General features: G+C 38.4%; 2 protein-coding genes across 5 annotated transcripts; both read left to right on the forward strand.

The window, feature by feature from the left end:
• The first annotated feature begins 56 nt into the window (after positions 1 to 56).
• dcun1d2a (DCN1, defective in cullin neddylation 1, domain containing 2a) lies at positions 57 to 8,139 on the forward strand. 3 transcript variants are annotated; one of them, XM_067514944.1, is made up of 7 exons: positions 57 to 179; positions 5,059 to 5,275; positions 5,401 to 5,569; positions 5,863 to 5,993; positions 6,107 to 6,189; positions 6,776 to 6,872; positions 6,968 to 8,139. In XM_067514944.1, exons 2-7 carry the CDS (start codon positions 5,101 to 5,103, stop codon positions 7,045 to 7,047), a joined length of 735 nt encoding a protein of 244 aa, XP_067371045.1. In that variant the 5' UTR covers positions 57 to 179; positions 5,059 to 5,100; the 3' UTR covers positions 7,048 to 8,139. The 3 variants fall into 3 exon arrangements, with proteins under 3 accessions (XP_067371045.1, XP_067371044.1, XP_067371043.1); XM_067514943.1 differs by lacking the exon at positions 57 to 179 and adding an exon at positions 3,144 to 3,229; XM_067514942.1 differs by lacking the exon at positions 57 to 179 and adding an exon at positions 3,273 to 3,486.
• A 1,145-nt stretch (positions 8,140 to 9,284) lies between these two features.
• Positions 9,285 to 14,022, forward strand: LOC137132469 (growth hormone-regulated TBC protein 1-A-like). Of its 2 annotated transcripts, none has more exons than XM_067514939.1 (8): positions 9,285 to 9,498; positions 9,964 to 10,112; positions 10,208 to 10,366; positions 10,500 to 10,624; positions 11,040 to 11,136; positions 12,469 to 12,641; positions 12,729 to 12,914; positions 13,301 to 14,022. In XM_067514939.1, exons 1-8 carry the CDS (start codon positions 9,452 to 9,454, stop codon positions 13,400 to 13,402), a joined length of 1,038 nt encoding a protein of 345 aa, XP_067371040.1. In that variant the 5' UTR covers positions 9,285 to 9,451; the 3' UTR covers positions 13,403 to 14,022. The 2 variants fall into 2 exon arrangements, with proteins under 2 accessions (XP_067371040.1, XP_067371042.1); XM_067514941.1 differs by having other exon boundaries at positions 9,967 to 10,112.
• Positions 14,023 to 14,134: the final 112 nt, after the last annotated feature.

Below are 14,134 nucleotides of genomic sequence, written 5' to 3' on the forward strand. Positions count from 1 at the left end.
AAAGCAAACCAGTCAAAGTAGTTCGTGCCCACAGCCTACATCTCTTGGGATTGGTGGAGACCAACCGCCTTCAAAGATACATACATCGCCATCTACTGTACAGGAGTGTGATGATCCCTTATACCGATGTCCTCACAAAGCGCAGTATAGCAGACACTAAAGCACAGCTCTGACTGCAGGTAAGTTTTGGTTGCACCTAAAATGCATTGACGACACATTAGGATGTTATTGTTTCAGCCATTAGACGTTTGTCAGGGATGACCACAACTGATGCTGCGTTGTAAAGTTTGTAAAGTTTGGTGGAAAACAACAAACTCTGCGATAAAGTTTAGATAATGGTCTCTGTTGGGCCCCTGTGTTTATATATTTATTTATTGCTAAACCACAACAGAGTCATATGTGTTTTCAGGATCAGCAGTTGTTTGCCTCAACCAGTCTGTTTTTATTCAACTTTTCTTGTGCATTAGGAGCTGCATTACGATTAAAACTTAAGTCAAGTGGCTTTTATTGTCATTTCTACTATACACAGTGGTACACAGTACACAGTGGAAACGAGATAACGTTCCTCCAGAACCATGGTGCTACAAAACAACAAAAGCTCTGTAAAGTGCATCGAGTGCAACCTAGTGCAAACAGTGCAGACGAAAAACAGTACAGACAGACAGTGTAGACAGACAACACAAAATAACAAAGGACATGACACGAAACCTGAAACAAGGCCGACCAGTTGTATACAATTGTATACTTCGATTTTACAGTACAGTACAGTCAAGTGTGCTTAAGGTGCAAAAAGCAGCATGTAAACAGTGTAGTGCGGTTAAGGCAGCAGGTAAACAGTGTAGTGTGGTTAAACATTTTTATGCAAGTATAATGGTGATAGGCCAAGTCCTTAACAAAACAAATCCAATGGAGGCGCCTTCAAGAAGTCAAAGATGAAACACCAGCCTAAACATATAGTAAGTGCCAATGAGTGATAATAATAAATTCCAGTCAGAGGTCAGAGAATGTGTGAATGGTTGTATTTATGTTCCATATGTCCACATGTCCATATGTAAGGGAGGCAAGGGAATGAGTCCAAATTTATTGTATGTGCAACAAACTGCAAAAACTAGTTAATTGTAAGGCGCTTATGATAAAAGTGCTATAATAGCGGCCATTTAACATTTCATTTGTCTTCTTAGGCCTTACACAACTATGATTGAGAAGACTGAGGTCATGTCCTCTGTTTTGTTTTTAGGAATGTGAGGATTTTAATCAGCTTAGGAAATGTTTCTTCAGTTACCCATGGCAGGTTTTAGGCCTTTAACATTCTTATTAACTCAATATAGGCAGATTTCTTTCATTCGTGTATTAAATTAGAATATAACAAATAGTATTTAGCATTTTTACAGTGTTCTTATATTCAAAATGAACAGAAAACATAAGTGATTATATGAATGATTAGACACAATTAGAGACTGAATTTGTATAGCACTTTGTTACCGAAGTGCATTTAAATGTGCAGCAGTACCTCATGCAAAGTGCTGGCCTGGTCACTGGAATCAGTTAAAGTGAGTGTTTTGTGAGAGGGATTGTGTTAAAATCTGCGACCCTTATGAAACTAGATAATCTCATCCTTCATGCCATGTTTTTTCCTGTTTCGTTGCATGTCAGAGATCATGTTTGTCGTCTGCCCCTGTGCATGAACATTAGATTATCCATGGACTTTGTTATATCCTCGTCTTGTCAGGTTAATTCTTTGAGTTTAAGTTATATTTGTGCTGCTCGCTGAGTTACTTAGAAGCCTACATTGCGAAGGCTACTTCTGCATCTCATTTTTGCTGTTTACAACCCTGGCCTTGTTTGTTATTTGATTTTTTTTTTCATCAAGATTATTTTTAATGCACTTCTAGCTAGTACAAGTGTTCCTTCATCAGAAGTAATACAAATGGTCAGTGTGTATAAAAACCTTTTACTATATTTAAACCATTCCCTATTTGACCTTGCATTGTGTTGTTAAAGATTTGCCTCTTCTTCTTATACTGGGCTGCATTCATTTTTCCTTTCACTTTATGCAGAGCTCCAGTGCCTGATACAGACATATAGCCCTAAAACATCAGTGAGCCTCCACCTTGTTTTACTGTGGGAACGCGCTTTTTTCCCCTCAACACACATAACTGTGCAAATTATGACCAAATCATTCAATTTTGGTCCCATCTAACCATGTGATTTTGTTCCAAAACTCATTTGCTTTGTTCATGTGCTTCATAATATAAGCGTGCTGCCTAATGTCTAGAAATAGGTTTTGTCCGTTATATTAGGGAGGTGCTTTTTTAGGGAGGTGCTGATTAAAATAAATGGTTATTTTGGATGGTTTGCATGTTGCCATCCAGGGCTTTCTTACTGTAAAAACACAACAGCAACAAAAAGGGAAGGCTGGCATCCACTGATACAATATCACGTGTGTATTATTCACACATGTTGAAGGGTGGATTCATTTTCAAACGAGATAAACCACAGCTGAGCCTCCTGCTAGCCTGAGAAACTGATAAGTTAGAGTGGTAATATGAGCACTTTTGAGCATTTTCTTTCCTTATAAGGGGACTTAAAGCACACAATGTAAACCAAGTATAACAATGAATACAAATCACATAAACATATTTATAACTGAAAATAAAGAATATGTGCCTTCAAAAATTGTCAGGTCCCAAATTAATATTTGTGTAAGACATTCTGTCAAACATTCTGTTTTAGCTGTATCGTGTTCCTGTAGAGTTTGAACGCACTCATTTACAGTTGATTCGAACAAAATGAGATGTTAAAGACCTTCAAAAAACGTTTAAAATATGTAAATGTCTGTCTGATGTAATGCAGTGTTAGCTGTTTATCATTAGGACATTGATATGTGGAGGAGGAAGAACTACTTTTTACAGATTTTTCTTTACTTTTTCTCTTTACTTTTCTACAATTTTAGAGGTTTTAATTCAACTTTCTGATCGGTTTGAAACCAGCAGTTTCTGGTGTAGCTGAATTACAGTGTTGCAACAGGGATATTTAAAATTTTTAGTCTACTTTTATTGATAAACAACTGCAAGTGTAACTGCATTATTTATAAGTAAGACAACTGACAACAGAGCAGTTGCTGCAAAACCTTTTTTTTTTTTACTGAAAGCCGTAATAGACTTTGGCGCATGCGCACAATGAACGACAGTCGAGCTACCAAACTGGTCAAACAGCGGGTGTAAAAATGGTAGGTAACCAAAATAAACACAAACCCAGACATTGGCTTTAGTGTCCTCAGTGTGTGCCTTCAAGACAGTTGTCGTATTATGAAAGTACGTGCTGTGCCGCGTTTTGTCAAGCCTACAGTGATCACATACTTGTGTTCGGTGCTATTGCAGGGAAGGTCAGTTGATATTTTGAGAGCAGCTAGCTAGCTACACGTCCCTTTTTGGCAGTATGGTAACTTCGGCTGTGGGCAGATCAACCGCTGGACTGCAAACGCAGGTACACACAAGGCCGATTAAGTGAAATCCTGTCAAATCCATAACTATACTGACAGTCTGACCCTGTGCTATCATGCTTCATCGGTAATGTAAGTGATTCATCCCGGCTAACTTAGCTAACGCTAGCCAATAGAAGTTACTAGCTGGTGGTGAGGGGTCGGTGCTAACCTAACGTTACCGATTTGGTGACAGTAATCCGGGCTGTGTGAACAGCAGCCCCCACAGACGTTTGACTCGATGGGGTCGTTATTAGCCGAAATCGGTTGGTGAAGTCACGAGCAGCGCGGCGAACTCGCCCGGTTTCTCTGCTTTCAGGAAATGCTGCTCCTCAGTGCAAGTGTTGAGATAATGCATTTGATGTGAGGAGCACTGTGACGTTTAGATGGAGCTGGGGGACATTTCAGGAAATTACTCTTAAGATCCTTTCCATCATTTCTTTACTCTATTCAATGTCTATTAAATGTCAGAGAACAGTGAAAATGCATTTCACAGTTCCCCACAGCCTAAAGCAATGAAATTTCACAATGAGATTACCAGTTAAAATTGATATTTGAATTAATATCAAAGAAGACTAATAAAACAAATTCATATTTGAATGGACATAAACATTTGATTTCTGAAACCTTTGCTTTCTATTAGCCAAAGAATCAATTAGGGCTGCAATCAATTTTTTTTTAGTTTTTTGTAATCAGTTAATCTGACAATTTTTATTAATTAATTGATTAAATTATTTTAAATTCTAAATAAATTACTATAAAATTCTAGACATGGACTGCGAACAAATTATTTAAGCTGTACAATTAATTACCTAGCTAATCCTAACATTAATACAGGGTTAGGAAACCAGATATCACGTGATATTTGGTTTAATGTAAAGAAATGAATGTGGCACATAACTTAAACACGCACCTTTTTATGGCTGCACTACAGTTTAATATTACAATAGCAAAAAATTGTATAATAAATGTTAACTCAAATGCTTTTATGTGCACATGCCTAATGGAAATGCAGATTTTTATGATGTAAAATATCTTCACACCATAGTGTTGAAGTATTCTGTTATTTTCTCTATGTATTTATTTTCCTTTTTCAATATTGCTACTTCTTTTATAAGTATTGGTGGCAGGGTGCTTGGGTTACACTCCAGACTTGTTGCACCTCTAGGTCCTGGTGATGCCATCTCGTTTCCCTACTTATGTTACATCTATGACTGTAGTTATCTAAGGGGCCCTCTGGGGTACAGCATGTGCTTTGAGAATGCACGACACCCCCCTTCAGAAAAGCCCAGCTTACTTTTAGACGGGACATAATTACCACAGCATCTTGGCTCCGTTTTTCTAATGTGTGTTTGTCGGAGTGAGACTTGCATTTGAAAATACGTGTCTCTGTGATACGAGTGTCTCTGTGTGTGTCCCAGTCTTTCCTGTCCTCTTCATTGTTGCCTGAATGCCTGTAGATGTGTGTCTCGCTGTGTGTTTTTGTCTGTGTGTCCCTCTGTGTTTGCGTGTTTTTGTCTTTACTCCCTGGTCTGATCGCATCGACGTCTGACAGTTCCTGTCCTATATTTGTACAGCATAAGCTGAAGTCTTCACAGAGGGACAAGGTACGGCAGTTCATGTCCTTCACACAGGCTGGGGAAAAGACAGCTGTGTACTGCCTCACACAAAATGACTGGAAACTAGAAGTTGCTACTGACAACTACTTTCAGAACCCAGATCTTTACTGTAAGGAATCCATGAAAACCTCAGTAGACCGTAAAAGGCTGGAGCAGCTCTACAACCGCTACAAAGGCAAGTGCAATAACTTACAGTCTGACAACTTAACATATTTGCTTGCATATATTTGTTTCAAATAGGACTATATTCTTTCAAATATCCAGCATGTTTGCAAAAATGTGTGCCTTTTTCCCTAATAGATCCCCAGGATGAGAATAAAATTGGGATTGATGGCATTCAGCAGTTTTGTGACGACCTTTCACTGGATCCGGCCAGCATCACAGTGCTGGTGGTTGCGTGGAAGTTTCGCGCTGCCACTCAGTGCGAGTTCACCAGGAAGGAATTTATGGATGGAATGACAGAGCTTGGGTGAGTGTGTGACATGCTACGAAGAGGTACATAAACACTGTGTCTGAAGTATGTTCTGTCTGCATGGCGGTTGTCTTTGTGTAGCTCCAGGGAGGGAAAGCTGTCTATATATAGATTCACTCAACCACAGCTTGACTATTCAGGGTCTTCGTGGAATGACTCAATGGAAGCGCTGTGGTGTTTTGACTTTTGAGGTTCATGTGTCAGTTAACTTTCAACTAATTTATCGTGTGGTCGTTCAGAGTTTGTTTATGTGTTCCTTAACAGTTTTTTCTTTTGTTTTTTTTTTCTAGGTGTGACAGCCCAGAAAAACTGAAAGCTCTTTTGCCAAGACTAGAACAGGAGTTAAAAGATAGTGGGAAGTTCAAGGACTTCTATCAGTTTACCTTTAACTTTGCCAAAAATCCTGGACAGAAGGGTCTAGGTAAGCAGAATGAACATAACATTCACTCAGTGATTTTACTGCCTCTCAAAAGAGTTTAAGTGTTTTTCCTTGTGTGTGTGTGTGTGTGTGTGTGTGTGTGTGTGTGTGTGCAGACTTAGAGATGGCTGTAGCCTACTGGAACCTGGTTTTGTCGGGGCGATTTAAGTTCCTTGATCTTTGGAATAGATTCCTTTTGGTAAGTGAAAACATTTTATGATGGATGCACACGTCATATAAATTAGCTAAAAATGGTGGAGGTATCGATTTACAACAAATGGTTTGTCATGATCAATACAAAACTTCTGTTTTACTATTAGTGAAGTTCATTGAGTTAGTTTGTGGCGGAAGCTTACTGTGGCCTAATGTTAAAAACATAGCCACACAGTAAAGTACACATTTTAAATTTGGCGGGACATTGATGATTCTTGTACTTTGAATTTCTGGAATTTGGATTAGAAGATAAAGAGTTGAGCAATGTAGAGCCTGTGACACTGAAGAGCTGGGTTTTTATTATTTCTTTCTAATTAGCAAAACTTGAGTCATACAGCGAGAACAACTTGTCACGCACAGTGTTCGGCTGGAATGAAAACCCACTTTACTCTCGGAACCTTCAGTACCAGTGATGACCCAGTTTTCTATAAGTGGTTTATTGCAATACTGGATGTAATGGAAATAATTGTCACCACATTCTGGTTATACACATAGAAATAAAACTTTTATGTACAAACAAGATGTGTAAACCATACACATATCTATATGTTTACCAGTATTATCCATTGCAGGAACACCATAAACGATCCATCCCAAAGGATACATGGAACCTATTGTTGGATTTTGGTAACATGATTGCAGATGACATGTCAAACTATGATGAGGAAGGTGAGTTTGGGATGACAAAATGAATATCATTTCCTTTAGATTAATCCTTGCTCCATCTCTGTGACACTAATAATATCTTAATATTTCCTTTTCAGGAGCATGGCCAGTCCTTATAGATGATTTTGTGGAATTTGCTCGACCAATTGTAACAGGATCAAAACGTAAAACTCTCTAAATTCAATCCCAACTCTGGAAAGCCAGAACATTGTTTCTTTTACAGTGACTTCATAGTTTTTTTTAAGACTTGTACAAAAAAGTGAAAATTGTAGACTTCAGAGAGAAAACAGAAGCACTTGAATCTGTCAGGAAACCACCTTTCAGGGAGCGGAGTAAAAGCTATGAGAACAACTGGCCACATCTTTTGTCCTCGTGAGACTGAGGCATCATATGGACATTGCCAGATTCACCTCCTGTTGGATTCTCAGTATCAGTATCCTGGAGGTCCCTCCGCTCTGCTCCAGGAGGAGCGCTACCTGTCAGGCCACAGCCCTATAAGTAGGGATGGACACAGCACTGAGAGGAGGTTCATTGGCTGTGTGTACTCTTAATGGATTGGAGAGAAGAAAGCAGTGTGTTTTAAGATTCTTCCTAGTCAGCTTTGTTTTGTTACATGAAGCTCTGAGTGACTGTGCAAAGTTCCCATGTCTTAATCTACCTTTGGGACAGAGTGCTCACTACACCAGCACCAACAGAACTGTTGCAGTTTTTACTGTACATACTGTATCTATTGGGACAGTTTACAAAGAGAGCTATATGAAGAATAATATAAATATGTTCAATTTATAAATGCAAAAGAAAATGTGTTTTATGTACAGGAAATGCTAAGGTCGCTAACGAGATGCCTCAGTATTGTGGATGATATGCTATTGGTTTAATTGTTAGGTGGATTTGTTAAGTCATGGAATTGTGAGCTTCTCATTGAAAGCATGTTAAAATCATTTTACTTCACTTTGGGCTGTTTTCAAATAAATTTTCACAAATGTAAAAGCAGTGCTTTAATTTAGATAACTTATATTTGTTCATCTTCTTCGTCTGGATAATCTCAGTTGGGAGTGGGCCCTATCCACAGTACCATTGTTTTGCATTCAGACGACTGAAGGGTTTTGATTTTTATCAGTTGATTTTTTTTACAGGCCCTTAGGATTGCTTGGCACATATCTGTATGTTATGACAGCGCAAAGCTCTTAGTTCAAAAGCCAGGACACTGAAGACAACAAGAACAGGACAACAAAGTAAGCCTTAAGAATAAAAACCTGTCTGCTCAATATTTATGTTTCTGTTTCAAACCATCTGTTCAGTGTTGCTGAAGGTAGTGAAAATTAGAATATGTTGATACATTATGTAAGTAGCCCAAGTATATTGTTCATTTAAGAAAGCCGAATAAAGCATGTTTTTCCATAATACATGTTTTTTTTAATTGACACCTCTATTACTGCTTATTTACAACACAGCTGCTTAGGCAAAAGTAGATTTTCTAAAACGAGAAGAATAACATAAAAAATTGGGACACTAAGAAAACTTTGCAGCAAGGCACCATAAAAGCATAAAAACACGACAAATAAGACACAGACATACTGGTACTACTTGCTGAATGCAGACTACAATAAAAAGGTTCATTTGGGTTGAGTGCTTGGCTGAGAGGTATGTAAAAATTTTAGATAAATAGGAACTTGTATCTGGTCAAAGAACAGGATCTTCCTTGCAGGTGTTGGATACTGATGAACTGATCAGGAGTTCTGTAATACTTGATTGTTCAGTTGTATATATTTCACTGATAATTAAAAGCAGGTCAGGTGACTTTTGGCTAGTGTCGGTTTAGTTTTTTTTTAGTGTTATTTATTTTAAGGCAACGGCTTGGGATACTGCTGTGGTAGTAGCACTGTCACTGGGAATTTGAGTGATTTAACAACTTCAGGAGTTTACAGTCTTTCTTACGCATGCATGTCTTCAGAGTTGACTGTATCAGGAAACCATAATTAATCCTATAATTAAATTATTATTAAAAGTGTTAATAAAGCTTTGTTTTTGCTGACCTCTAGTGGTGTATGAAGCTGTTCTCCTGGACCCTGTGGCTTTACTGTTGGCTGGGAATACAGGTGCTACAGTGCTGGGCATGATCCAACCCAAATCCTTTAGCCAGACAGGAAAGCAAAATACTCTTTTAAGCAGGATGTTCAGTTACCTTTCAAGTTGATCTGCTGAACAGTTGTTTATTTTTATGCAGTACAGTATTCTTAGTATATAGCTTATTTTTATGCTGTACTACTACTGCTGCTGCTACCAATACTGTTCATCCTCATAGAATGTGATATTTAAGAGGACATAAGAGCAAACACTATTGTTTTTGTTCCTCCAATTGTTTTGCATGCAAACAAAGCACGCCCGTGTGGATGTTAAACACACCCCTTAAACCAGAGCTGAAAGGTGATATACATGAAACTCGGAGCACTTTATTATTTACCTTGACAGCACCTGGTTCTTTTCCTAGCAATATAATTAACATACCTCCAAGGTGCAGGTCCTATATAGCTTTTGTGGACTGCTGTAACTGCAGCACGTGACATACAATAGAGAGGGACATGGAAGAAAATACTGCTCAGCATCGGACATGTAATGACAGTGCAAGGTAAGCTTTGTGCGGATGTGGTATTCTCTTTCACTGCACATTTTGTCTACTTTTACTGCGTATTTGGATTGTTATTAGATATGTGTTTGTGCTGCTTCCGTCCTGGCCACCAGTCACTAACATCAGCGTTTTTCCTCGTCAGCTCACTGTATTTCTAATTTGTTTCATTTGTTAAGCTGCCAGCAGGCTTGTCTGAAATACAATAGCTTAAACATTCTTTTCTTGCGGAAAAAAGTAACTTTTCTAGGTTGTTTTCGCTGCTTCCACCTAATACTACTTGAATGTAATTTAAGACTTAATACTCATCCAGCTTGGGCATTTGATCTCCCTGCAACAGAAACCCTACCCACTGGAGGCTGTTGTAGTGTCTGTCATCACTGGACAAGAAAGAAACCGTAGGGTGGGAAGGAAAGTGAGCCTGCTTACGTCCTTTCTGTATAACCTTTGTGGATTCATTTACCCCAGCAGGATTGATCCCTATGGCTTTGAGAGACATCACGACTTTGAATCCTACAAGGAGATGATGAATGAGTATGTGGCTGTCCTCAACAGAAGGTCCAGCAGATGGTCCAAGCTCCTCCAAGAGAAGCCTCACATAGAGAAGAATTTGACGGGTACAAAACACACATTCAAACAACCCGCTGGTTTGTCTCAGTGTTGTCTGTTGCTTTTTGGTTATGTGAAGTAACTACAAAATCTGTTTTGGAAGTGAAAAGGTATGTGCGTAAAGGTGTGCCCAATGAGCACCGTGCCAGGATCTGGATGGCAGCTAGTGGTGCCCAGGAACAACTGGAGAGTAACCCAGGTTATTACCAGTCTCTGCTGGCTATGGAGCATGACACCAATTTGAAGGAAACCATTCACACAGGTAGAGTATGAGACCTTTCTCACAGAAGGTATTTTGACATACAGTGGGGAATGCACAGATGTAAATACTAATAATATCCCCATCCCCCTGCAAACCACCATTACTCTTCTCATATAAAACTTCCCTGCGGCAGATATGCACAGGACATTTCCTGACAATGTCTTCTTCAAGAGCAAAGCAGATTCGAGCCTGCAGACGGTCCTGTACAATGTGCTGCTGGCCTACGGACACCATAATAGGGCGGTGGGATATTGTCAGGTGAGGAACATACTGTCACAGGCAACTGTTAACTATCCTGTTTCATGACATGACCTTTATGACCAAAGAACAGGAGTGGCTAGTTCCTTATTCATTTAAACACATTTCCTAAAATGTAACTTTTATAACTCCTGTGCTCTGATCGTTAATCTCTAGCTCACTGGAAAGTGAATTTTATTAACAAACATCAAAGTCCAATTTTAATGTCACAGCTTTCAACTCCAGATGCAACCTCATAACCACTTTAGATTAAATAAAGACAAACTCCGTTTTTTCCACCTGCCATGGAAACACGTCCAACATAAGTTCACCAAAAAACAAATCCTATGCTAAATGTGTGTTATATCTGTAAAATCAGTGACCTACAATGGCCTTAACCACACAGCTACATTATCTCTGTCTCTGCTTTTTTCAGGGCATGAATTTCATTGCAGGCTACCTCATTATCGTCACCAAAGATGAAGAGAAATCCTTCTGGCTATTGGATGCATTGTTGGGCCAAATCCTCCCAGGTAAAGTGTCTGACTCATCACACACACAGTTAGAATCCCCCCACATCTCTTGCATAGGTTTATAGTGTAACCAAAATTATAAAGTGGTTAAGGTTTAAGTGCTCCTGCCTTTACTGCTGGAACAAAACTGACAGGAGAATGAAGCAGATGTCGGTCAGGCTCAGCGTGTACATATCCATTAACACATTTCATTGTAATTGGCTTCTTTAAAGTAATAAAAATGTCTCAGTGTAGTAGTCCTCAAAAAGAAGAGGCAAAAAGTCAGTGTATTTGTGAGCATATCTATGGATATAATTTCATTGTTTATAATTTTTTTTAGAACTTTTATACTTGCACTTATACTCTATAAGTGCAAGTATTGGCCTAAACAATTCTCCACTACAAGTACTAAATAGATTTTCTATAGTTTACTTAAAATACAAAAGTAAAAGTACTCTACTTAGAAAACACGGATTAGAGTAATTATGAGTTTGACCAGTTTATGTGCTGACTCCACATATTTTTATATTAAAACAACTAGGTGGTATTATTGGGTCACTTAACACAGAAACTGACTTTTAAGATAAGCTAAAACACTTGCTAAGGATTATATAAAGTTATTTGCCATCTGCATGAAATAATGCCAGCTTCAGACTACACAGTATTTTTGTTGGTTGTATACAGTGTGTTAAGTGACTAGTCTATAGTCATAGGTATAGTAGTGTTGTTTTTTTCATACAAGTATTCTCCTTTCCTAACAGGATATTATATTGCTAATGGGATGCTGCTTTTTTACTCTGTTGTGGAAGTCACCTGAGGATGCATCAGAATAGCAGGGCGGCTGTCACAGACCCATTAAAAATTTTTGTTTTACAACTCACCTCTTAACATTCACATTTATTCATTAGGAGAAGTACAAAACAAGCACATACAAAGCTAAATCAGGGAGAAGATATTAGAAGTAAGGGGTTATAAGAAGAACTGCTGTAGGAACATAATTAGTAAGCCCATCATTCCTCTTTCACTTTGTCATGTTTACAGTGGTCTGTGTCACCCAACATGCCATGGACATGACAATATGTCAAAAGAAAAAAAAGCCCTACATCTGTTGGGTCAGGCTACATTCCAGTTTATCTTGTGTAGTTTCAACGTGGCAAAAGGTATAATTGTTTTTCTAATTGTAATTTTAAAAGACTAGTGGGCCCAGGGTTGAACCTTGTGGGAAACCACATGGTCCATTCATTCTCAACACAAATTCTGGTCTTTAAAAAGTGCATTATTAGATTTAGAATTTTCAGCTTGAATTCGGTGACTAACAACTGCAATTGTTAATCTAAATGCGGGAAATTGTAGAATACTACAGCCCAGCTATGTTGGGGCTGAAGACAGACCAGGAGGTACTTGAGGAGCTGGTGAAAGCTAAAGCCCCAGCAGTAGGACAGCTCATGGCCCAGTATCCTGGCATATGGTCCCTGGTGGTTTCACGCTGGTTCATCTGCCTCTACATTGACATCCTCCCAATTGAGGTGAGGAAAAGTTAAGGCCTAATTGTGGATACAACTGACTATTTAAATGTTATGCTAAGCATCGTTTTTGTTTCTTTCTACGTGCAGACAGTTCTGAGAGTCTGGGATTGTCTTTTCTATGAAGGCTCGAAGGTTCTTTTCCGTGTTGCTTTGACACTCATTATTCACCACCAGCAAGAGATCTTGAGAGCTCGTTCTTTGCCGGATGTGTGTGAATGCTTTAAACAAATAACCAGTGGATCCTTCACTTTGGACTGCCACACCTTTATGCAGGTGAGTACAAGGACAGTCCCAGAAACAAATGAGAAAACGCAGGCTACAGTCGCTACATCTACAGCGTTTTCTTGTTAAATTAATTCTAACTTTCTGAAAACAAGACACTGTTTGGGAACTGAATTAAAATTTAGGCAGTGAAAGATAATTGAAGTTCACATTGCAGATTAGCTGCTGCAGTGTAATGTTCTGTCGACTACTTAGATTGTGTTATTACTGGTTTACTGCTGTGCCTTGTTAGATATTGGCAATATTGGGTAATATATATTCCCAAAAGGTTAAATATGAAAATTTCAATTCTTAGATCTGACACATGTGCATAGATGTGTTAATAAACCATCTTCAGACATAATCACTTCATTGACACACTTTCCAACTCTCTACAGAAAATCTTTACAGAACCTGGGAGTCTCTCCATGGCTACTATTGATAAACTCAGAGAGAAATGCAAACAACAAATATTGAAAGAGGAATCCAGACAGGCATAAAGGTTTGGATCCACCCTTCCTTCCCTTTAATGATCAGGACCTTTGTATTGCACCTAAATACTGGTGGATTTCTGGACAATGCTGTGGAACATTGCTACACTAAAAACTTAATCCAGTAGACTGGACATATGGAGGACATGCTGAAGCAAATGTTCTAATCTTGACTTTTAATAAGGGCCCAGTGCTTCCCTATAATAGTTTTGCTGCTAGATACTTGCACACCATTATACACTGATGTAAACACTGTGTACCATTGCACACTTAAATATTTCAATCTTTCATAAGACTGATATGTCTATGTTGTTTTGTTGCTGTGGAGAATGTAAATTCTGTTTAATTTGTAGGCCTAACTTTGATCTTTGTTTTGGGGTGACTCATTTATGTTGCAGCAAACAAAATTAAATATTGTCAACCATCTATTTCATAATAAGAGTACAACTATGTTTAGAGAACCTGGTGTTTCACTTTTTAAAAGACAAACCTCATAATTAACCTAATCTGTTTCCTTTAACTGCCTCAAATGTTACAAAGTAAGAAGTGGTTATTTAAGTGTTTTTTTTAATCTAATAAAACCTCAATCCAACTGTGTAAATAATGTCACACAGAAAATCGTGCTGATGGCAAAGGCTTAAGTCCCAGATGGAAACATAACTATTTACTATAGGTGAGAATTGGAGGTTCATCCAAGGGGCAGGTATTTTCACTCCTTTGTTAATTCGAACCTAGAACTGC

The sequence above is a fragment of the Channa argus genome, chromosome 9 (genome assembly GCF_033026475.1).
Source record: "Channa argus isolate prfri chromosome 9, Channa argus male v1.0, whole genome shotgun sequence".
In the NCBI taxonomy this organism is placed as follows: Eukaryota; Metazoa; Chordata; class Actinopteri; order Anabantiformes; family Channidae; genus Channa; species Channa argus.

Bases quoted from the DNA above. Each gene is read 5' to 3' on its own strand.
- dcun1d2a (XM_067514942.1), top strand. From the start codon at position 3,439: ATGGTAACTTCGGCTGTGGGCAGATCAACCGCTGGACTGCAAACGCAG. The intron at 3,487-5,058 runs GTACACACAAGG...ATATTTGTACAG, and splicing joins CCGCTGGACTGCAAACGCAG to CATAAGCTGAAGTCTTCACA. The intron at 5,994-6,106 runs GTAAGCAGAATG...GTGTGTGTGCAG, and splicing joins TCCTGGACAGAAGGGTCTAG to ACTTAGAGATGGCTGTAGCC.
- LOC137132469 (XM_067514939.1), top strand. From the start codon at position 9,452: ATGGAAGAAAATACTGCTCAGCATCGGACATGTAATGACAGTGCAAG. The intron at 9,499-9,963 runs GTAAGCTTTGTG...CATTTACCCCAG, and splicing joins ACATGTAATGACAGTGCAAG to CAGGATTGATCCCTATGGCT. The intron at 10,367-10,499 runs GTAGAGTATGAG...TCCCTGCGGCAG, and splicing joins GAAGGAAACCATTCACACAG to ATATGCACAGGACATTTCCT.